Here is a 24,017-nt window from a genome sequence, read left to right as displayed (position 1 = left end):
TTTTGTAAAAAAAAAAAAAAAAGAAAGAAAAGAAAACGAAACAAAAAATAAAGGCTTTACCTGAATTAGATATTTTATCATCCGTTTAACACCATCTCCAACCCTCTCTGCCAAAATGCTGTTATTGGACAGTGCGACGCATACGGCTGCCCTGCTGCCTGTCTAGAACTCCACCAGGACCCCTATCTACCCATTTTTCTCTTTGTTTTTAAATACAAACTGGGCTGAAAAGAATGCTTTAAATGGTCTGTTATGTCAAGAATATTTTGTATTCTTTGACATTTTTTAGTTTTTGAATGTGACCGTGACATGCTGAAACGGATGACCAGGTGACCATGCTGTATATATGAACTGTGGGTATGCTCCAATATACACACGCACAGGACTGGAAACTGTACTTGTAAACTAGCCTTGGTTACATTGTGTAATAAATGACTTTCTATAACAGTACTTTAATTCAAGAGATTTATTTGGGGGTGGGTTAGGTTTGTGTCAACCTGAGGTTATTTGATGTAGATCACTGAGAACAGGCTCAGGTAGGGTTAACTTGAATCAACTGGGATTTACAGCAACAACGCCCAGTGATCTCTCATCTTAGATGTGTGTTACTTTAAGTAATGACTAATGTTACCTTCCAACTAGTTTAGCTACTTGCATAAGCGGGAAGGAAACTTAGCTTCAAGGTGTATCCTTCCAAACGGAGGAAAGTGGGTTCGAGGTCATCCTGTCTGGTGCTAATGTACTGTAATGATCATTTAAATTCTGAACGATGACCCTGTTTCACAAGCAGAGCCAGTACACACAGGATGGAGTAATGCGCTACTTTTTCATCAAACACATTTTATAATTTGCCATTTTGGACACAGAAGGTTAAGTTGGGCTACACAGCACGTCTGAGGCGGCAGAAACGAAGTACTTAGAGAGGAAGGAAACCCGTCATTGCCTCCACCCCCCGCCCGCTACACTCAAAAAAAGGTCTCATGAAAGGAAGGTCTATTGCACAGCCCGGATCTCTCTTGAGCAAGACTATAAGGGAGAGGAACGGGTGACGTGAGACAGCGGCTGGCCTGGAACAACTAGCGCTTTTTCATTCTCGGTCCAGCTCATGCCTCCTGCGTGCTTTTCCCGGGACGCGCTCACTGGCTCTCAGTTGAGCGAGTCGAGGGCTTTATATACTGGGCTATTTTTAGCCTAGCCGAGTGAAACTATTTTTAACCAATATACGCTCATCCCTCTGTGCGCTGGCCAATGAGAGAGAGGGAGTGGTTGAGGGGGCGGGTTGTATAACACAGAAACAGCAGCCAGTAGCATGACTACCGCGATTTCATCGGTCTTCAGGCACCCGGCCCTGAAATCATATACACAAATGGAACAGTAATAGCCTACTAGGACATTTTTGTCTATGTCTGCGTCTGATGTCAGTTTTACACACGTTTTCATGCGATCCACAAGTAGCCTTAGTTTTTTTTTAGAACAGCTATAAAAAGCGTGCCGATCAGTGAGTCAGCCAGTAAATGACAGCAAACATTCAATTCGGTATGAGTAATGAGGGAGCGGCACACTTCATCTGGTCTCTTATTGCCAACTTCTTGTGATCATATTACAAACTGTGTTTACCGCTAATTCGTAGACAACTTCAGTTATTGTACTGTCCTAGCGAGCCCAACTAGGCTGAAGTGAGATGAAAGTAGGCTACTCAACACAGTAATCATTTCATCTATCGTTGATTTTTTTGTTTGTTGCTATAACCCGTAACCCTTAAAATATCGCAGTTTATCAAATTAAAGCACATTAGTACTGACACATAATAAACTATACTGTTCTCTCCGTTAATACCCGACCCGAACTGACCTAAACAGATAGGGAGAGACAAGCTTTGGTTTACCTATCAGCTCTCTCAAAAGCAATATTACCTTGGCCTTGGGTGATGCTTTGTGGGGGAACGTTGTGTATGGGGATATCAGTCATGTCTCCTTCTGGACCAAATGTCTGGGCTTCTAATGCAAGAATCCTGACCTGCCCTGCCACCTGGTGGTTGAAAATCAGAACGGCTTAATTGTTGGTAATACCTATACCCTGGGGCTCTGCCTACACCGACAGAACACTTGTCGACCCCTGGTCGTTTTTCCAAACATTGTGTGGTGTGTGTGTGTGTGTGTGTGTGTTTGTGTGAGTGTGTTTTGTAGTACTAGTAATAGTGCACGCATGTTTAAAACAACTTCAAACGGTTACAGAAAAAATAAATGTATAGAGCACAATTACAAAATAAAATGTGTGTCAAACGAAGTATCCATGTCTTGTACAGTAAAATCAAATACAAAATAATAAGGCACATCGAGCGCCATACCAAACAAATTGGAAAGTCGAATCTGCAAAACAACTCAATGTATACAAAAGACTTCTGTCCGTTTTTTAGAGTAGCATGTTTGTTAACTGCCTTCGTTTGTGACAGCTTTTAGTCAAGGACTTTCTCTGGACTATGCCTCCATGGTTTTCAAATTCTTCACCTTTCTCATGCCTCACATATATCAAAAGTCAAACGATGACTATTATTAAAGTTACACACACGCCATTTTCCTGCCTCTGTCAGAAAGGAAGTACAGTATGTTCTTTATGCTGTCAATACATCTGTAATCCCTGTAACAACCTCTAGAGAGCAGCACAGCCTCAGCATGGGGAAAGTTAGACGAGGACGTGTTTTGGGAGAGACTGAGAGAGAGAAAGCAGGAGGGCTGTGGGAGGGTGTGTGTGCTGGGGTGTGTGTGTGAGGGGGGGCGGGTGGGTGGGGTAGTGTGTGCTGGGGTGTGTGTGAGGGGGGGTGGAAGAGTGTGTGCGTGAGGGGGGGGTGGGAGAGTGTGTGTGTTTGCTGGGGTGTGTGTGAGGAAGGGTGTGTGTCGGGGTGCATGGGGAGCGAATAATCATGTTGAGTTGGAAGAATTTAGTGTGTGGCGGGGGGGGGGGGGGGGGGGGTAAACGGGAGCGGAGGAATGGAAGCAGAGGGTTGAGTTGGGAGAATGGGAGTGGGACGAGAAAACAGGGACATCAGAGACGAGGATGAATTTGGGATGAGGAGGGACTTTTGATGAAAGATGAGAGCCAAAGCAAAACTGTGTGTTCGGTCCCACTTCAATCATTAGTTAAACCTTTTTAGCACGAGAGACAATGGTGTGAGTGTGGGTTTGAGAGGGAGAGACAGACGGAGAGAGAGCTTCGATTTAGGATCTCTCCTCCCTCTCTGCATTTACACAAGGCTGTTGGAGAGAGAGAGAGAGAGAGAGAGAGAGAGAGAGAGAGAGAGAGAGAGAGAGAGAGAGAAAGAGAGAGACAGACATAAAGGGAGAGAGCGAGTTAAAGAGAAAGGAAGAGAGGGGGAGTTAGAGAAAGTGAGAGGGAGTGAGTGAGTGAGGGAGAGAGAGAGAGAGAGAGAGAGAGAGAGAGAGAGAGAGAGAGATCAGAAATGACAGTACGGAGAGAGGGGGAGTGAACAAACCCGTGGAGTATCTGAGAGACGGCATAGGGACGAAGAATACATAAGAGAGAGGGACGCTGTGGAGACTTGGGGAGTTCCAGAAGAGAGAGAGAGAGAGTTGAGGACGAGCGATCAGATAAGCCCACCAGGACCAGTGCTTTATTGGACTACATTTCTCCCTGCTCTCTTAGAAATCCCACAGACACACACACACACCTGAACCCACAGACCGGTCTACTCCAGCACAGGTGAGAGCAAGTGTGTGTGCGTGTGTACTCTGCACTTGCCTCCCTTGCGAAGTGTGTGCGGCAGTCATCCAGAGCTGGAAGTGTCGGAGAGCGTGTGTTCAGAGAAGACCATGAGTCGGCTGGGGGCTGTGCTACTGCTGCTGCTGGCTCACATGGGCTCCACCCCGGCGGGGGCATGGAGAGCCTACCAGCCCAGGCTCCAGTTCACACACTCAGGTAAGAGAGCTCTGGTCCACTGGGCAACTGGGTCCCGCTCTCTCTCTCTCTCTCTCTCTCTCTCTCTCTCTCTCTCTCTCTCTCTCTCTCTCTCTCTCTCTCTCTCTCTCTCTCTCTCTCTCTCTCTCTCTCTCTCTCTCCCTACCCCCGTCTTTCTTCACGTCTCTCTCCCCTTTCCCTCTCTGTCTCTCCACCCCAGTCTCCATACTTCTCTCTTTCTTTCTCTCTCCCTCTTCTCGTCCCTCTCCTTCTCTCTCTCTTTCAGCGAGTCTCTCTCTCTCCCAGACTTGGGCACCCCACTCTGTTCATTCTCTCTCCCTGTGTCTCTTCCTGTCTGCACAGCGTGCTTCTGTTTTGACGTCTCTCTTTGTGTCCTAGATATCGTCTTATTGTGTTCTTCTGTCTTGTTCGCCTCCATGGAGGACAGGAAGCTGCAGAACGCAAACTCCACGACAGAAATAGACAGGTTCTGTTAGAGATAAAGACGTGCGATTTCATGTCAGCATGAGAAAAGGGACTCCTACTGAGCTTGATAACTGCACTGGCATATACTTTTCTACTGCATCACTACTCCTCTGCTACTACAAAGTACCCCCCCCCCCCAGCCGTTCTCTACAGGACCGACCCAGATTAAGACTGCGGTCCTAGTCTTAGACAAGGAAACATGCTGATGGAGGTTGTCTGTGGAAAGGGATCCTCCGTCTGAGTCCTGGATTATCTGTCGGGGGGGTTGGGGGCGGAGGGGGTGGGGGGGGTGGACCAGACTCTTTCAGATGGAGTCTGCATGGGTGTTATCATAATAACAGCCTGCACCCACCCACCCACGCCAGCCAAGCCTCCCCTAATGAGATTCAGTGAAAACACAAACGCGGCTCGGTGCGGAGAGCGGGGAACGTGACCTAGAAATGACAAAGGCACATTCTGGAGAGGCAGGAAGTCAACAGCGCCGGGCTGGAACTCTCAGGTGGGGAAAACGCTTCGCACTCCGTGGAGTCGTCTCTGTGTGAAGGTGAAGACGAGGGTGGGTGGGGCCGGGGGGAGGGGGTGGGGGGAGAGGCTACCTGCCGCTAATGCAGTCAGCTGTGGTGCTCCAATCCCTCTGCGCCTGGAGGTGTGTGAGCTCCGACGATGGCGTCTCGTGCGAGTCTGTTAGATGTCTCACAGTGTGGTCTCTGATAGGTGTCTCACAGTCTGGTCTCTGATAGGTGTCTCACAGTCAGGTCTCTGATAGGTGTCTCACAGTCTGGTCTCTGATAGGTGTCTCACAGTCTGGTCTCTGATAGGTGTCTCACAGTGTGGTCTCTGATAGGTGTCTCACAGTCTGGTCTCTGATAGGTGTCTCACAGTCTGGTCTCTGATAGGTGTCTCACAGTCTGGTCTCTGATAGGTGTCTCACAGTCTGGTCTCTGATAGGTGTCTCACAGTCTGGTCTCTGATAGGTGTCTCACAGTCTGGTCTCTGATAGGTGTCTCACAGTCTGGTCTCTGATAGGTGTCTCACAGTCAGGTCTCTGATAGGTGTCTCACAGTGTGGTCTCTGATAGGTGTCTCACAGTCTGGTCTCTGATAGGTGTCTCACAGTCTGGTCTCTGATAGGTGTCTCACAGTCTGGTCTCTGATAGGTGTCTCACAGTCTGGTCTCTGATAGGTGTCTCACAGTCTGGTCTCTGATAGGTGTCTCACAGTGTGGTCTTTGATAGGTGTCTCACAGTCTGGTCTCTGATAGGTGTCTCACAGTGTGGTCTCTGATAGGTGTCTCACAGTCTGGTCTCTGATAGGTGTCTCACAGTCTGGTCTCTGATAGGTGTCTCACAGTCAGGTCTCTGATAGGTGTCTCACAGTCTGGTCTCTGATAGGTGTCTCACAGTCTGGTCTCTGATAGGTGTCTCACAGTCTGGTCTCTGATAGGTGTCTCACAGTCTGGTCTCTGATAGGTGTCTCACAGTCTGGTCTCTGATAGGTGTCTCACAGTGTGGTCTCTGATAGATGTTTCTCAGTCTGGTCTTTGATAGATGTTTCTCAGTCTGGTCTCGCATCTGGGTTGGCTTTTGAACCTTGGCGTTAGATGTGCGCTGCGTCTGTAAGTCACCTCTCGTGGGCGCTCCGCGGGAGGCCGGCTTCTACTCTTTCCTCCGTGGCGGGAGACGACTTCTCGATCAGACCCTGGGGGAGACACAGAGGTGGGGGTCCATGGATGTTTTCCCTAGGAGCTGGTCCAGGATCACATTTCAGTGTTTCGTGTTCAGAGGAACTTTGTTTTGTGTTAAGAGGTGCGGGTCGTAACTCTCTCTATTTTGGGGGGGGATCTCTCTTTTTCTCGACCCAGCTCCCTCTCTCTCTCCCCAGCTCACCTAAACGTGCACTCACACACTGCTTTTGTGCATGCATGTCATTCATAGACGTGCAAAGACCACACACCGGACAAGCACACACACATACACACACACACTTATTTCTAATGGCTCCATTATCCCAGTCATTTGGAGAATGGGGACCCTGATTTCCCCAAATGATAAATGACAGCTGCAGATTGGACCAGCTCCCCCCCACACACAAAAGGCACATTTTCCTCTGGATTAGGTGAAATGTATAGCGGCATGTACCGAGGGCTAATGAACCAATCAGGGACGATAAGCCGTGTGAAATGAGTGGAGAAAGGCACACACACACCCATAGACACACACACACACACACATTCATAGACACACACACACATCCATAGACACACGCACACACATTCATAGACACACACACACGTCCATAGACACACACACACACATTCATAGACACGCACACACATTCAAAGACACACACATACACCCATAGACACACACACACATTCATAGACACACACATGCATTGGCACACACCTGCGCACACACACATGTGCAGTGGGGGGAGTGGATCTGAGCTGAACAACGTTGAGACCCAAATCCCACCTGCTCGCCTTGTGACCCAGAGAGAAAGAGGCCCTGGAGTGAGGGAGACTGGGGGAGGACTGGGGGAGACTGGGGGAGACTGGGGGAGGACCGGGGGAGGACTGGGGAGGCTGAGTGTAGGACTGGGGGGAGGACTGGGGGAGGACTGGGGAGGCTGAGTGTAGGACTGGGGAGGCTGAGTGTAGGACTGGGGGGAGGACTGGGGGAGGACTGGGGAGGCTGAGTGTAGGACTGGGGGGAGGACTGGGGGAGGACTGGGGAGGCTGAGTGTAGGACTGGGGGGAGGACTGGGGAGGCTGAGTGTAGGACTGGGGGGAGGACTGGGGGGAGGACTGGGGAGGCTGAGTGTAGGACTGGGGGGAGGACTGGGGGAGGACTGGGGGAGGACTGGGGGAGGACTGGGGGAGGACTGGGGGGAGGACTGGGGGAGGACTGGGGGGAGGACTGGGGAGGCTGAGTGTAGGACTGGGGGGAGGACTGGGGGAGGACTGGGGAGGCTGAGTGTAGGACTGGGGGGAGGACTGGGGGAGGACTGGGGGAGGACTGGGGGAGGACTGGGGGAGGACTGGGGGAGGTTGAGGGAATGGGGGGCCTCATGCCGGCCCTGCCTCATGGCTGCCCCAGGCTACCTGTCTACCTATGATGAATAATCATACCCTGTTAGGTGAAAGGTCAACATGTCCAAGTGTGCCAGAATGATTGCTGATAAAAGCCAGACAGTGTGTATATACACAAAGATGTGATTGTGTGTGTGTGCATATGTGTGTGTGTGTGTATTTTTGGGTGTGTACATACTTCGCAGGCATCTCCAGGCCTCCCATGATAATTACAACAGTAATTGGTGAAGTGATAACCCCATTTCCACAGGAAATATGCCCCGGTTTCCATGTGTCTCCGGTGGCGCAACCACCAAAGTCTTCCCCTTGGGAACATTGCACCAGACAGATCAGCTCCTGGGCCCAGCCAGACAAACACAGATGCAGACACAAAGACACACACATGCACCCTCACACACACATTCAAAATCATATGAGCTCTCCCATACGCACACTCTCACGTGTCTCACACGTAAGCACGGAAGCACTTGTAGTGGGTAAACTCCCCACCCCCCCCAAAAAAAATAAAATTAGATACATAAATTCAGAATGTAATATCCTGAACGATCCCTCTTATCACATTGTAGATCAAAAGAACGATCAAAGGCCTAAAACAATTTCTGATAAGGGGACTCCCTCCCCCAGGTTTTCACACACACACAAACACACACACACACACACACACACTGCGTGTGTGTCCTGATAGAGGAATGTTCTTAGCTGTATCACACGCCACACATTTGCTGTAATCACATCAAGCACATCAGCAGCTCCCATGACTCAGGTAATCTAATGTCCACAGGCCCTGCTTTCCTGAGGCCGATAAATACAGACAGACAGACAGACTGACACACACACACAAACACACGCACACAACACCCACAAGCATGTGCACACACACACACAAACACCCTAGCCCGCCACTCTTTTTTTCCTCTCTGTAGTCGATCTCTTCCCGCCCACCCGGCCTCAGATGACGGCTTGCTAGTCGGGTTAGTGAGAGCTGTTGAGAGAGGGGAGGCGTGGCGGTGAGCCGGCATGGAGAGTCCCAGCTAAGCTCCTGCTCCTTTGATTCGGGACGACAGGGTCATGGGTCAATTGAGAGGGGGTCGCGGATCATGCCCCCTATTGACCTCTCTGTCACCTTGAGCTCGTGTAGGCGCTGTTGCACTCGGCGAGCCTAACGGACTCAGACAGACTCGGACCCCGGGGCTGGACGGTACGCCGTCGGAGATTAGAAGGGACGACGCGGAGATGAGGACGCGCTGTGGCATGAGCGACGACTTCCTTCCCAACGTCCTAACCCTCGCGAACGACAAGCCAACAAGCCAAGGAACGTGCACGGCTATAGCCTTCGGACTGTTTCTGGAAACACAGCCGGTGCTGTGTGTGAGTGTACTGTTCTAGAGGTTATGTTTACATCAGCTGACACGCTGGTTCACCTCTCATAGGCAGACCTCTGTCCTGTGAACGATGGCACCGCTAACAGCTACCAGAGCTATATGCAGCACGCTACAAGTCAGCTGAAAATGCAAAGACATGTGAGAATCTATGTATTACAGTATACTCTGTCTCTTCAACACACACACTCACAGTCACACACACACACAAATATACATATTATTATTTATATTTCATACAACAAATATACACGGTAAGTGTGTAATTGCTAAGCAGTTGCTGTAAGATGTGTCTTTCAATGCTGTCTGGTTCAAGGGAGTAACACAGACTCACAGGTGAACTACTACTGCAGTTAATTCCACAGACGGTTGTGTGTGTGTGAGAGTGTGTGTCTGTGTCTGTGTGCGTGTGAGAGTGAGTGAGTGTGTGTGTGTGCGCATGTGTGTGTCTGTACAGGGTGGTCAGGGGGGCTGGGGGAAAGACAGACCAGGAGTCTTCCCCACGGCATCGTAGTGAACAGACCGTTGTCACGGCAACTGCCCCAGAGGAAGGGTGGGGTGGGTGCAGCTGGTGTATGGTGGAAAGTGGCAGGAATGTGTGCGATATTTAGGACATGTGTTGTGTTGTTACAGACGTGCCAACAGCTAAGTGTTTGTGCCAGTTTGACAGCAGTCTCACTCAGCTCTCCTCAACTCTTCCTCAACCGAATGATTCAAAGCAGCGAGTTTATTCTGGAACCTTCAAACCTAACGGCATCTTCTTTTACTGTCACTGAACACGAGTTCGCTGTCCTTCTCTGTGTCCCAGTATCGCTCCATCTCAGTTGACACACTTCCTGTCCTCGAGCTGTCAGTCTCTCCCCCCATCCTAGCTGGCTCTGTGTTCGTCGTGCCTCATTTAACCGTCACCTGGTCACCTACCTGTCCAAATCTCCCCGTGTTATCACATCCTGTCTGGTTACACAACTCATCCGACTACCATGGTTGCCTAGTCCCATGAGCGTGCGCCAGATACGATCAATACATTTGATCGTATCTTGAGTGAGTGGCAAAAAAAACAAAAACAGTCATTGCTTATCTGTCCATCTGTCCATGAGAACTGACTTTCTGACCGTCTGCTTTGGATGTTTCGAACTCTTAACCCTACGGTTCGCTGCAGTGCATTGGTGGTGATTCGATCCAACATGAACTCGCGACATGCCGTGACGGTCGTCTTCTTCCTCCCCGTCCCTGTGCTACAGAGCTGGTGCAGAATGGTCGACTGCTCACTCTGCCCCTGGTGGCAGGAGACCTGCACTCACTGCTGCCGGATGAAGACGGCCGCCGCCTCTACGTGGCCACGAAGGACCACCTGCTGTCCACCAGCCTGGATGACATCACACAGAACCCTCGCCAGGTACGCGGACAACACACACGTCCGAGGGACCACGGACAGAGGGACACACGCACGCACACACAAACCTTAGGCAGACACTGGCAGACATAGCTTCAGCCAAGACGGTGTCATTCCAAGGTCGCCCTTGTTCTCACTTCCCTCAGGCAGGTAGACATGCAGGGAGGGAGGGAGGGATGGATGGATGGATGGATAGAAGGAGGAAGGGGGGTGGGAAGGAGCCAGAGGGGGACGGCAGGGTGGTAGAGGGAGAGGTGGGAGACCGGGTGAGTGTGTGACTGACTGTAGCTGTGCTTCGCCTAATGAGGCAGTCCTCTGATCAGCCAAGCCCTCCAGCATTCCTCCTGCATGACTCCCTATGAACCACATCACACGCACGCACGCACACACACACGCCCACACAGACACAGGCACCCGGACACACACGCTCACAAACGCACACTCACACGCAATCCACAACCAGACACTCGTCCACCCATAAACGCACACCACGGCCTCCCAAACACACACCTTCACATATAACCAACGGCGATGCCCGTCGCTCAGCTTCTTCCGCTCTCTCTCTCTCTCTCTCTCTCTCTCTCTCTCTCTCTCTCTCTCTCTCTCTCTCTCTCTCTTCGCTCCTTTCGGACCGTTTCCTCCTGCCGACTCGTCCTCCTCTAACGTCCAGCCAAGGTTTCTGTCCTCGAAGGTCTGGCGGACGTCACGGCAGAATTAGTGTCTGCTCGTCTCCATGGCCCTTTGTCCTTGTGACAGAGCGTAGAAATCACTTCACTGGTGCTCCTGTGTGCGATGACATCCAAGAAACGCCATCAGTCACAGACGGGGGGGGGGGTTTATGTAAGCTGGTATATCTGCAGCGTGCACGCAGACAGACACACACACACACACGAGCACACGCATACACTTCCTCCCACCCCTACCCTGGTATTTGGTGATAAGAAAAAGGTCTTTATCTTATCTTATTATCACTGCTACGGCCTCTAAATGACTAACCCAGTGGCCATGCTGTGTTGATTAGTCATGTCGTGGTAGCAAACTCATACTGGTCCTGTAAAACAGCTATTCTCACCCGCTTTCTTTTTCTCACTCCCTCCCTCTCTCTCTCTCTCTCTCTCTCTCTCTCTCTCTCTCTCTCTCTCTCTCTCTCTCTCTCTCTCTCTCTCTCTCTCTCTCTCTCTCTCTCTCTCTCTCTCTCTCTCTCTCTCTCTCTCTCTCTCTCTCTCTCTCTCTCTCTCTCTCTGTCTCTCTCTCTCTCTCTCTCTCCCTCCCTCTCTCTCCATCTCAGCTCTACTGGCCCGCCAGTTCAGAGCGTGTTGAGGAGTGTCTGATGGCTGGGAAGGATCGGCAGGTAAAACCAAACACACACACACACAATATCCGATGTGTTTTGGTGCTTCGTGTGAACTCCCTCTCTCATTCACAGTAGTGTAAGTCTAGCGTCCACAGTCAGAGTGTACACATTTCTACTGTCTTCCACAGTCGGAGTGTGCTAACTTCCTGCGAGTGCTCCAGCCCTACAACCAGACCCACCTGTATGTGTGTGGCACTGGAGCCTTCAACCCTCGCTGTGCCTTCATCCCCACCAGCCTCTTCCTCACGGTAAACACAGCAGTGAGGGCCCCTCTGCCCACACACACATCCCACCCACCCTCTCCCTGGGAGTCGTCCCGCCCCTCCACCTCCCAGCCCGACCAGCATCAACACCTCTATCCTGCTGTAGATCTGCATCAGCAGCTTTCCCTCCCCCTCCCCCTCCCCCCCCTCTCCTCTCACTCTTTTCCCTCAGGCCCAACATGCTCTGCCGTCCACCGCCTCGCCCCGCACGTCCCCATCGCCCCCCTCAACCCCTTCTCCCCCATCTCCAGCATCGGCCTGTCTGTCTTTGTATGTGTCTGTCTGTCTGTCTGTCTGTCTCTCTCTCTCTCTCTCTCTCTCTCTCTCTCTCTCTCTCTCTCTCTCTCTCTCTCTGTCTGCCTGTCTGCCTGTCTGTCTGGCTGTCTGTCTATCTATCTATCTGTCTGTCTGTCTGTCTGTCTGTCTGTCTGCCTCTCTGCCTTTCTGCCTTTCTGCCTTTCTGTCTGCCTGTCTGTATTTCTGTCTGTCTCTCTCCCCCCATCTTTTCTTCAGGTGGTGTCAGGTGATCTGTCTGTCTGCCTGCTTGCCTGCTTGCCTGCTTGCCTGTCTGTCTGTCTGTCTGTCTCTCTGTCTGCCCCTATAGCAGGCCTATCAGGAGCAGACATGTGCTGTGTCTGCCCTCATGCCCCTACACCTGCCTGGCCTATCTGTCTCCTGGGTCCACATGGTTGACATGGTTTAGGGTTAGACCCACATATCTGACTGACGCAATCTTAGCTAAACTCCCCGTTCCACTCCTCACCTCTGCTCTCCTCTTTCTCTCTCTCACGCTTCCTTCTCGCCGTCTATAGTTGATACCCTGTGCACATGACCTCGCCTCAAGTTTTCCTCCAGCTGTTTTCCCCCTTTACATCCCCCTCATGTGTGTCTGTTCATGTGCGGTGTGCATCTGTCTGGCTGTCTGTGTGTGAGTGAGAGCTCTGTGGTGTGCGAGCCTTTGAATGTGCGCACCTTGTGTGTGTGTGTGCCTGAATGTGTGTGCATGTGTGCCCCTGTGTGTGTGTGTGTGTGTTTGCGTGTGTGTGTGCCTGTGTGCATGTGCGCGTGTGTGTGTGTGCATGTGTGTGTGTGTGTGTGTGTGTGGAGCTCCCATAAGCCCATGAAAGGGTCTTAGTTGGCTGAGCAGGGACGCGAGGGGACATGGTGCAGTGAGCAGACAGCTCAGCAGGCCTCTCTCAGATTGTAGTTCACACATATTTAACCCCCCCACTTTGGGGGATTAACCCCTCTGTCTGGGGGTGGGGGGGTGGGGGGAGGGGTGTATGTGTGTGTGTGAGTGCGTGTGTATATGAGTTTGAGTGTTAACTACGAGTTTGACTGTATTTCTCCCTGCAGTCCGATCGCCAAACCTTGTCGTTTGGACAGACAGAGAGTGGCAAGGGGAAATGTCCCTACGACCCACACCAGAGAGCCGCCTCTGCAATTGTTGGTAAGAAGACAGGAGTGTGTGTGTGTGGGTGTGGGTGTGCGCGCGCGCTTGTGTGTGTAGAGTTCCAGTTCCAGGGTGTTACAGCGCGAGGTTTGGTCATGTGTTTCAGATGGAGAGCTGTACGCCGGGATATCGTCAGACTTCATGAGTCGAGACTCTGCCTTCTTCCGCAGCCTGGGCCCGCGCCACGTCATCCGCACCGAGCAGTACGACTCCACCTGGCTGCAAGGTGGGGAACTGCACCTCCCACCGCCTCCACCACATCCCTCCGACGGACAATGAGACCCCACGAAACCTCGACGGCAAACGCTCTCTCTAACGCCCTCGCTCTTTCTTCTCTCTCCCCCTCCCCTTCGGGTCTCTCTCCACCTCGCCGGCTCGTGCGCGTTTCTCTTTTTCTTTCCTGCTCTACCTGTTTTCCCTCTCTCCTTCTCGGTTCTGTGGCTCACTGCAGATGCCCAGTTTGTGGCGGTGGCTCCCATGTCAGAGACAGAGAACCCCGAGGACGATAAGGTCTACGTGTTCTTCACTGAGCGCGCTCAGGAGGCAGAGGGGGCTGCTGGGAAGGTGCTATACTCCAGAGTGGCACGTGTCTGCAAGGTGAGCATTTTCGACGTGCCTGGCCTCGGGTACACTCACTGCTGCGGGCCTGTTTGCGTGTGTGGGTGTAGCCGTCACTTGCACTTACGTCAATTGCGCTCATACGTGTGTGTGTGTATGTGTGTTTCTGCATGTCCTGTACACATGGGGTTGTTTATGTTTGTGCTATCGCTGTCTACTGGATAGTTTGTTACATCTGCATGTGCTGTTCCAATCTCTGATCAAGGATAATACTTCTGTGTGTGTGCGTGTGTGCGTGTGTGCATGCATGTGTGTGTATGTGTGTGTGTGTATGTGAGGATGTGTATGCATGTGTGTGTGTATGTGTATGTATGTGTGTGTGTGTGTGTGTTTTTGTGTGTGTGTGTGTCCAGAACGACATCGGGGGCCAGCGGAGCCTGGTGAACAAATGGAGCACATTCCAGAAGGCCCGCATGGTCTGCTCTGTCCCCGGGCCTGACGGCATCCACACACACTTCCACCAGCTACGTGAGTGTTCCTCCCCCCCACACACACACACACGCACACACACACACACACACACACAGCTCCCAGCCCCAGTTGATGGACCCTCCGTTTGAGTCCAGAGCAGCAGTGCCTGAACTGGTTGGATTGAAGCTCTGAGGAAGAGTCTCTCTCCAGTCGAGGAGAAAGGAGGCACTGACGTGCAGGTCGTGTACACACACGCGCGTGTGGATGGACGGTGCGTGCTGCGGCTGCACTCTCGTGTTCCACAGTTCAGGGTCTGCTGCTCGGAGGGGCGGATGTGCCCTCATACGTGTGTTCATATGAGGCGTCGGCTGGTCTGTCTGAGAACAGACTCACACTTGGCCAACAGAACGTCTGGAGAGTGTGTGTGTGTGTGTTTGTGTGTGTGAGTGCGATCACGTCGCTACGGTAACTTGACCCCTCCCTGTGGTGGTGGTGGTTCTCCACCGTTACCACGGTGACCAGCCAACCCGTCCCTCGGCCCTCTCCTGCTCTGGGCTCCAGGCCTGGTCGCTGTAGCAACCAGCAGGGCTGAAGATTCTATTAGAGGTGCATCAAAGAACTGTCTTTCGCCTCTGTGGGCGTGTGTGTGTATTTTGTGTGTTGGGCCAGACTTAGTATTATTTGCAAAGAGAAGGGTGATTAGGATAGAAGTAGGATAGCATTCTGTTTGTTTGTTTGTGTGTGTGTTTGTATGTATGGTATTTGTGTGTGTGAGTATAGTTACTTGTGGTTGTGTGTGTGTGACTGAATAATATGTGTGGCGGCCTGCAGAAACCCAGAAATGGTGAACATTTGACTTTCTGGGTATGATTTGGAAACTACAACCTCTCCTGGCTACAAATCTGTTTAAATCTGAAGTGACTTCATTTTAAAGTTGACCTTTGTCAAAAAGTGATTAGGGAGAAAACTGCATTCAAAGATTCCACTCCGTTTCACAATTCGATTTGACATGGCCGTTGAAATAAACAGTTTTTCATGAGTGATCATATACTTGTTGTACATTACAATGAAGTTTAGGGTGTTAACTATACAAACATCAAAAATCTCAATTTTGACAGAAAACGATTTTCGATCTTTTATGGCTTATAGCCAACAGTGAGCGGCCGCGACATCCGACGGGTTTCCGCAGGACGCCACAAATATGTGTGTAAAGTATATGTGTGTGTGTGTATGTGTGTGTGTGTTTATGGTATGTGTGTGTGTATTAGTGGTATGTGTGTGCCTCAGCAACCCCAGCAGCAGGCTGTGGAGTCAGGCTGTTTATCCTGCTGTAGGGTTGTGTTTACACAGACAGCAGTGATAAGAGGCCGGTCCCTGTCTCTGTCTCCTTCTCAGCCAGACCCGATCCCATCTCTCACTGATACACCACGGCCCATATCACCTGCTGTGATAACTGGGAGTACGTAAGCAAACACACACACACACCTCGCCATGAGGAACATAAACATCAGCCTGTCCTCTTGGGCCCAAGAATGCTGCCGGTGTCGTGTTTACGCCACGCTCTGTCGGCTGGAAACACTACGACTCCCATGAGTGCCTGAGTGAGGGTCTTCAAGCGTGGCCGATTGGTCAGCTGTCCTGTCTGACCCCCTGTGGTGCCTCCATGGTCCCAACACTCCAAACACGCACCTTCCGCCCTCCTGTCCTCCTGTCCTTCCAGACAGGGAAGTTTCGAAAATTCCGATGAAGCCTGCCTAGCACGGCAACACAACCTGCACACTCATGCATACACCCCCCCCCCCCCCCTTGCTCTGTCTCTGTCGAAAGGTCAGGGTTCCCAGACTAGCTAAGCCTGCTTCCTCAGGTTAATATGTGGCTTCTCACTGTGTTATCATCCAATGTAGCAGGTTTGACATGGCTGGAATAGTTCTACTGTCCCCAACGAAACAGGAAGTCGTGGAACTCTCTGGAATGTGCCTTCATCCTCGAGGTGTGGAGCAGAGAGCCTGTCCGTCGCTTTGTCTGAGGTCTGCATGGAGTTCACGTGTGTCTGTGTGTGAGCGTATGTGGGTGTGCTGGTGGGTGGTAGAAGAAAAGAGAGACGGTACCCACATCCCAACTGTTTTTGGAAGGCGGAGTGTACTGGCGGCTGGGAGGGGGAGGATGATAGGGGCTGAGGCTGGGGAGGGAGGGAGGGAGGGAGGGAGGGAGGGAAGGAGGGAGGGAGGGAGGGAGGGAGGGAGGGAGGGAGGGAGGGAGGGAGGGAGGGAGGGAGGGAGGGAGGGAGGGAGGGAGGGAGGGAGGGAGGGAGGGAGGGAGGGAGGGAGGGAGGGAGGGAGGGAGGGAGGGAAAAGGAGAGGGGGGGGTGCGGGCCAGACAAGGATATCTCACCACAGGCAGAAACATTCCTTTGTTCGGTAGAACCGACACAACTGGAGCCCTCAGCAGGAGAGAATGGCAAAGACAGACAAAGAAATCAAAAGAGGAAACGCCGGCTGGTGAAAGTTGAGGACAAACAGACTCGTTAAGTGAATAAAACAAACCGGGGGTTTAAAAAGAAGACGATTGTGGATTGTCGGGGGGGAACAGAGAGATGGAGAAAGGGATGAACGCGTGTGCAGATAAGAGACTAAGAGGGAGGGGAGGTGAGTCTCCTGGGGTCAGTCTCAATACTCTGGTGGAGTTTCGTCTCCTTGTCTCCTCTGCATGCCCCAAAGATGGAGGCTGTTTCCTGTAGTGTGCGTCCTCATCTCACTCGTCACGCTGCCCTTCAAAAGAGAAGAAAAGGAGAGAGAAGATGTTTCCAAAACAGAGGAGAAAGAGAGCAAGAGAGAGTTGCAGACAATCTGCTCAGCATGGTATAATTTACCCATACTCCTCTGCTCTGCCCCGAGGGGCTAGGCTGTGCTCTGCGGCTCCAGTGTGTGTGTGTGTGTGTGATGAGATTAGATTCCCAGCAGGCAGATCCCATCGAGGCCACCTGAAGCAGTGGGAGTGAGAGGAATGTGCGAACCTGATATGCTTCAGAGTCCCGCACCACAACAACACCACCGAGCTTGTGTGTGTGTGTGTGTGTGTGTGTGTGTGTGTCGGGAGGAGGTGGTCTGGGGGCCTGGGAGAGACACAGACCAGGAGTCTTCCCCACGGCAGCACACCTGTGTGTGTCCATGTGTTCCATGAGGGGACAAAAGAAAGAGGCCGGCAGCAGTTGGGGAGGGAGGGAGGGAGGGAGCCAGTAGGGGAGAGAGATAATTGAGAAAGAGAGAAAGGGGGAGTGATGGAGGAGGCTGAGAAGAGTTTCTAGGTCTCTCTCTCACACACACACACACACACACACAAACACGGAGGCAGATAGAACTACCTATGCTTCATTAGGCTGGACCACTCAGACATAATTCCACTGAAAACACCATTAGTCATACATTTACTGGTTGTACCCTTGCCAGAAAATGTATTTTAACTATCACTCTCCCTTTCTCGTTCTCTCGCTCTCTCTCTCTTCTCTCTCTCTCTCTCTCTCTCTCTCTCTCTCTCTCTCTCTCTCTCTCTCTCTCTCTCTCTCTCTCTCTCTCTCTCTCTCTCTCTCTCTCTCTCTCTCTCTCTCTCTCTCTCTCTCTCTCTCTCTCTCTCTCTCTCTCTCTCTCTCTCTCTCTCTGTCTCTGTCTCTCTCTTTCCAGAGGACATCTTCATCTTGCAGGGGAAAGACCAGAAGAACCCTCTGATCTATGGCCTATTCACCACCTCCAGGTAGAACTTCCATCCACACACACCATCCACACACACCATCCACACACACACAAACAAACATACATACTGTACATTGTATTGATAATGGGTGTGTCTGCCCCTTAAGTAAGTCTAGATGGCCCGAACTTCTAACATGGCTTTGTCTTCCAGAATGTTCTATGGTTAACAACAGTCTTTTATACGAAGCCTTTCTGGCTTCTCACCAGCAACTTGAATGATTCATGTTGTGTGCAGAAAAGAGAGAGAGCTGAATGCAGTGATGGTGTGTTTGTGTGCGTGCATGTTTTACTGTCTTCGTGTGTACATATGTGCGTGCATGCTTGTGTGTTTGTTTCTGTGTCTGTGGGTGCATATGAAAGGGAGGGTGTGTGTGCGTTTCTGTGGAATGGGAGAGGCTGAGTTCATATTTTCCCTAACGCAGTGACACCCAGATCAATCCAAACATTCATTATTACCGTGTTCAAACCTGTGCCACATTGAAACAGAGGGAGAAAGACAGAGAAAGACAGAGAGATGCTTGCTTGAACTGGCTGTCCTACCAAGCCATCCAGTCTGACCTCGACCTCTCTCCCCAGCGATGTGCTCAACGGCTCTGCGGTGTGTGTGTACCGCATGCAAGATGTGGCGCGCGCCTTCAAAGGAAGCTTCTACCACAAGGAGGGGCCCCAGTACAAGTGGGCAGAGTTCACCGGCAAAGTGCCTTACCCACGACCTGGGACTGTGAGTCCAAGCCCCCCACCTCTCTCTCCCCCTCCACCTGCTCTCCTTCCTCTCCTCCTCCCTCACTCTCCGCCCTTCTTTGTCCTTCTCCTCCAACGCGTCCACCTCGTACTTCCCTCCTTGTGACGTGGGAGGCCATTTCTCTTCCCTCCCTTTTTTCTCCAATAACCCTCCCCCTCTCCGTCCCTCTCTCTCTCTCTCTCTCTCTCTCTCTATCTCTCTATCTCTCTCTCTCTCTCTCTCTCTCTCTCTCTGTCTCTCTCCCCCTCTCTCTCTCTCTCTCTCTCTCTCTCTCTCTCTCTCTCTCTCTCTCTCTCTCTCTCTCTCTCTCTCTCTCTTGCTCTCTCTCTCCCCCTCTCTCTCTCTCTCTCTCTCTCTCTCTCTCTCTCTCTCTCTCTCTCTCTCTCTCTCTCTCTCTCTCTCTCTCTCTCTCTCTCTCTCTCTCTCTCTCTCTCTCTCTCTCTCTCTCTCTCTCTCTCTCTCTTTCGTCCCCCCTCCCTACCTCAGTGTCCCAGCAGCACCTACGGTAGCTACCACTCCACTCGGGAGTACCCTGACGACGTCATCTTCTTCAGCCGCACCCACCCCCTGCTGCAGGAGGCCGTGCTGCCCCTGGGGGGGCGCCCCCTGCTGGTGCGGGTGGGGGTGCACTACAAGTTCAGCAGGCTGCTGGTGGACCGAGTGGAGGCTGTGGATGGACAGTACGATGTCCTGTTCATCGGCACAGGTGTGTGTGTGCGTGTGTGTGTGTGTGGGGGGGGGGGTGGTATCCTGCCTGCTCCATGCTAACCTGCAGGTGTGTGCTGCGCGTTCCAGACACTGGCCTGGTGCTGAAGTCCATCCATCTGCCCATAGAGCACGGCCCCACCCAGGAGGTCACCCTGGAACAGCTGCAGGTCTTTCAGGTAATTGCTGCTGATTGGCTGGCTGGCGGGCGGTTGGCTCGTCAGCTTGTTGGTTAACTGGCTGGCTGGCTCAAAGAGTGGAGGCGCAATGAATGGATGTTGGGTATTCATGTTTTGATGACTGTTTTGCTGGCTGGCTTGTCGGCTGGTTGGGTTTCTCCCCTCCATCCTAACATCTCTCTTGTTCTTCCAGCACAAGTCACCGGTGACTGCTATGACTCTGTCGAAGAAGAAGGTAGGATCATTTCAACACACAAACACAGACACGCACGCACATACGTAATATTCATTACTCTTTCATTTTCTCACCGTGTATCTCCAAGGACAGCTTCATGACTTGTTTCTATGGTAACCACAGAGCGCTAAAGACGTGCTGACACCTAGGTTGTGAAAACATGTCGTGAATATGCAAACACCCCGGCTCGCACACCACACACACACACACCCTCACACACTCACCATCACGCTCTGTGGTGGCACAGACATCAATTCCACACCACAAATGGTTACATGCTCTTTTCTCCGTCTGATGATGTTTCTGTCGTAATTTTGTTTCTATATTTCTGTGACTCTCTGTGTGTGTGTGCATGTGTGTGTGTGTGTGTGTGTGTGTGTGTGTGTGAGCAGCAGTGGCTGTTTGTTGGTTCAGCAGAGGGTGTGGCCCAGCTTGCTCTGTTCCAGTGTGAGCTGTACGGCCAGGCCTGTGCAGAGTGCTGCCTGGCCAGGGACCCATACTGCACCTGGGACGGCCACGCCTGCAGCCCCTTCATGGCCGTTACACGCAGGTAGGACCACACACACACACACCACTAGAGGATATACACACCTACAGCAACACACACACACCACACAACCAAAGAACCTGCAGCGACACTTATGTGTGTGTGTATGTGTTTGTATGTGCATGTGTGTGTGTGTGCAGGAGGAACGCCCGTCAGGTTGGAGAGGACCCAAACCCTTTGACCCAGTGTGTCCGACAAGGGGGTGTGTACAGATTGCCATCATTACACAAACACAGTATTATACTACAGTGTTATACTGATAATAACATAGTATCATCAGTGCATCAGTATTGTCATGTATACAGTATACATTGCAGTATACATTACATGACTTATTATAATGATATTCACATAGACACAGTGCTATAATTATACACACATGGACACCTGGTTATGATTAGAATGGGGGGTGGTGGTGCTGATGGGACTGTGTCTCTGCTCCAGCTGGCCTGCAGGTGAAGGCTGAGCAGAGGAGGATGGTGGTTGCCGAGGGTAACAGCACGTACCTGGAGTGCCTCCCCAAGTCCAAGCATGCAGTTGTCACCTGGTTCAAGGAGCCTGGAGAGAACAGCCCAGAACTGCAGCAGGTGAGCCTGTCAGCCTGTCTGCCTGTCTGTCTGTCTGTCTGCCTTCCTGTCTTCCTGCCTTCCTGCCTTCCTGCCTGTCTGCCTGCCTGCCTGCCTGTCTGTCTGTCTGTCTGTCTGTCTGTCTGTCTGTCTGCCTGTCTGTCTGTCTGTCTGTCTGTCTGTCTGTCTGCCTTCCCGCCTTCCTGCCTTCCTGCCTGTCTGCCTGCCTGCCTGCCTGCCTGCCTGCCTGCCTGCCTGCCTGTCTGTCTGTCTGTCTGTCTGTCTGTCTGTCTGTCTGTCTGTCTGCCTTCCCGCCTTCCTGCCTGTCTGCCTGCCTGCCTGCCTGCCTGCCTGTCTGTCTGTCTGTCTGTCTGTCTGCCTGTCTGTCTGTCTGTCTGTCTGTCTGTCTGTCTGCCTGTATTTCTGTCTGTCTCTCTTCTGAACCCCCCTCCCCCCATCTTTTCTTCAGGTGGTGTCAGGTGATCTGCTGGTGGTCGTGGACCGAGGCATTCTGATTCGCCGAGCTGAGCCCAGTCACTCGGGCGTGTACCACTGTCAGCTGGAGGAGCACGGCTTCCACTGGACCGCCGTCACCGTGAGGCTGTCCGTCTGGAGCGCCGCCCCCCGCACCGCCACTTCCTGGTCCCTCACCAATCCCAGCCCGGGGTCTCCCCCAGGCTCTGCCCAGCCCTGGTACCAGGATGTGATGGCGCGGATCCACCCCAGCAGCATGGAGCAGCACTGCCTGTCGATAGGTTACCGTCGTCCACGCCGCCGTCACCCCAATCGCGAGCACAGCCAGGACGCTGACCCCCAGAAGGGGGAGGGGCCCCGAGGAGAGAGGCATAAGCATGGAGGAAGAGGAGGAGGAAGAGGGAGGAAAAGCAGGAGCAAGCCACAGCAGAGGTCACCTCGGAGTGCGTAGACGCAACACTCTCATCACCACCATCACCCTCACTCTGCAAGACACTCCGGAATCCCCAATCTATCAAAACGAGCATTCACAACAGCACATCAATGTAAATATTAACAGGGCACACACACACACACACATGCAGAGAGAGGAAACGGAGGGAGCTCTGTACATAGGACTGACTGGTGGGCTAGACACCGCCGATAAACAAACTTGTCGATTGTGAACATGGATGACAGAGCGCTGCATGTTGGATGAAGGAAGCATGTTGCTGAGTCATGGACCTGAGGAGAGGCTGGAGGGTGCTGGAGAGGCCAAGAGACGTGCCTGCCATGTACAGGGGGGCTGGGGCTTCGATGTGGGTCGCTGACGAAGGAAAGCCTGGGTGTATTCCCTCGGACACTGAGTAGACTGACTTGTATAGAGTTGTACAGTTGTAGGAGCCTGCCTGTTGAAGCAAACTCAAGCGCACTGGCGGGGGGAGAGACAGAGAAGGGCTGGAAAGGACTCAGGCATGCAAGAGAAGGAAACTGTGTCCTCGGGGCACAAGCGTGTGACTTGTTTGAAAGGTGAAGAAAAAAGAGGACAAAAAAAAGAAAAACACTTTCCCCGTATTTAACGCTGTTAGCCATATTTATTTCTTCATTGCGGGACAACGTGTCGTTTCAGTCGTTGCATGAGGTCAGTGTGTTTGGTGGAGGTTAACTCTGAGGTGTTCCTTGAGCTCTGAGCCCAGACTTCACTTCTCACAACTAAGAGGCTCCTTTGATTCTGGGTGTGTTTGACTTTAGTGAGAGGAGAGGAACGTTCAGATGAGAGGGCACAGGCTGTATCTCAGCCAAACTGGGCTGCGGCAAAAGCATCGATTGAGCTACGGCACTTTTTCAAGTTGTCGAAAAATAAACTTTGGTTTGGAGTTCAAGTTCTGAGGCAGCTGTGGAGTCTGGAAGGAAGCCCTGAGAAAAAAAAAACAAAAAAAAACGTTCGGGCCACATGAAAGGGGGCAACCAGTACTGAGCTCGTTCCTCCTGGTGTATGTGTGTACTTGTGTGTTGGCGTGCATGTGTGTGTGTGCATGTGTGCGTGAGTCCTTGTATGTGTGTGTGTGTATGAGTGTATGTGTGTGTTTGTATATATACATGTGTGCGTGTATATGTGTGTGTGTGTGTGTGTGTAAGTGTGTTTGTGAGTGAGTGATTACACTATATACGTGTAGATGTGTCTGTAAGTGTATGTGTGTATGTGCATGTGTGCATGTGTGAGTAAGCGAGGTCCCAACCACCACCATATGTATGACGGAACTCATAAAGGACCTTTTATGATGAGACATTTAACGTTTATTTTTTACTCAAAGACATCTGTGGATACTTGCCTCCTTCATTATGCGCTACCATACAACATAACCACTTGTTGTTTTATTATACAGTAACGTTTCTCTGCCAATCCTTCTTTCATGTGACTTTCCAGAATAAAGATACTTGCTTGATGTCTGCTCATTCCAGGAGACATGCAGTGTAAATATAGAAGGCTGCTTTCATGACTGTGTTACTTCATCTCCCTCTATATCATATCAAATGTGTCCATTCTATGCACATACATACCCACACGCAGTAAAGCAGTCACACACACACACACACACACACACACAGGATTATAATGTATACCATCCCAACTCTTACCACTGACTTTATCCATAACATCCCAGAAAGTATTGCACAGCGATACAAAGCAGTCACAATTCCATGTGACAACAAAACCGCAAATGCTGACGCGAAACCAAACAATATTATCTGAATCACAGTAGCAGGATTTCCCATTAGAGTCTGGGGCTGGAAACGAAACGGCCGCAAATTAAAAGTTCATCAGTGTAGCAGCAAGGCCTTAGGCAGGATGGGGCTTGGGCATGTCTGGAAGGTTCTGGATCTCTCGGAGTTCAGTTGTGGCCGAACCCCCCACCACAGCCACTCACACACTCACACACACTGATCATATCTGGAGCCTGCTAGACATATTTCCTCTGGGGGC

At 51.6% G+C, this 24,017-nt stretch overlaps 1 protein-coding gene across 1 annotated transcript; it reads left to right on the top strand.

The window, feature by feature from the left end:
* The first annotated feature begins 3,547 nt into the window (after positions 1 to 3,547).
* sema3h (sema domain, immunoglobulin domain (Ig), short basic domain, secreted, (semaphorin) 3H) lies at positions 3,548 to 23,501 on the top strand. Its single transcript, XM_084680568.1, has 17 exons — positions 3,548 to 3,933; positions 10,109 to 10,263; positions 11,549 to 11,611; positions 11,743 to 11,862; positions 13,234 to 13,327; positions 13,437 to 13,556; positions 13,782 to 13,927; positions 14,302 to 14,416; positions 18,037 to 18,106; positions 18,682 to 18,826; positions 19,334 to 19,553; positions 19,643 to 19,731; positions 19,925 to 19,966; positions 20,359 to 20,516; positions 20,654 to 20,715; positions 20,958 to 21,100; positions 21,549 to 23,501. The coding sequence occupies exons 1-17, from the start codon at positions 3,828 to 3,830 to the stop codon at positions 22,002 to 22,004; spliced, it is 2,304 nt and encodes a 767-aa protein (XP_084536694.1). The 5' UTR covers positions 3,548 to 3,827; the 3' UTR covers positions 22,005 to 23,501.
* Positions 23,502 to 24,017: the final 516 nt, after the last annotated feature.

This window comes from Hypomesus nipponensis, chromosome 18 (genome assembly GCF_054491055.1).
Source record: "Hypomesus nipponensis isolate SF chromosome 18, ASM5449105v1, whole genome shotgun sequence".
Lineage (NCBI taxonomy): Eukaryota > Metazoa > Chordata > Actinopteri > Osmeriformes > Osmeridae > Hypomesus > Hypomesus nipponensis.
This window is presented reverse-complemented; position numbering and strand designations above follow the sequence as displayed.

Excerpts from the sequence above, each read along its gene's own strand:
- sema3h (XM_084680568.1), top strand. The coding sequence starts at position 3,828 with ATGAGTCGGCTGGGGGCTGTGCTACTGCTGCTGCTGGCTCACATGGGC. Across the intron at positions 11,612-11,742 it reads TGGCTGGGAAGGATCGGCAG|TCGGAGTGTGCTAACTTCCT; the intron begins GTAAAACCAAAC and ends TGTCTTCCACAG. Across the intron at positions 13,328-13,436 it reads AGCCGCCTCTGCAATTGTTG|ATGGAGAGCTGTACGCCGGG; the intron begins GTAAGAAGACAG and ends CATGTGTTTCAG.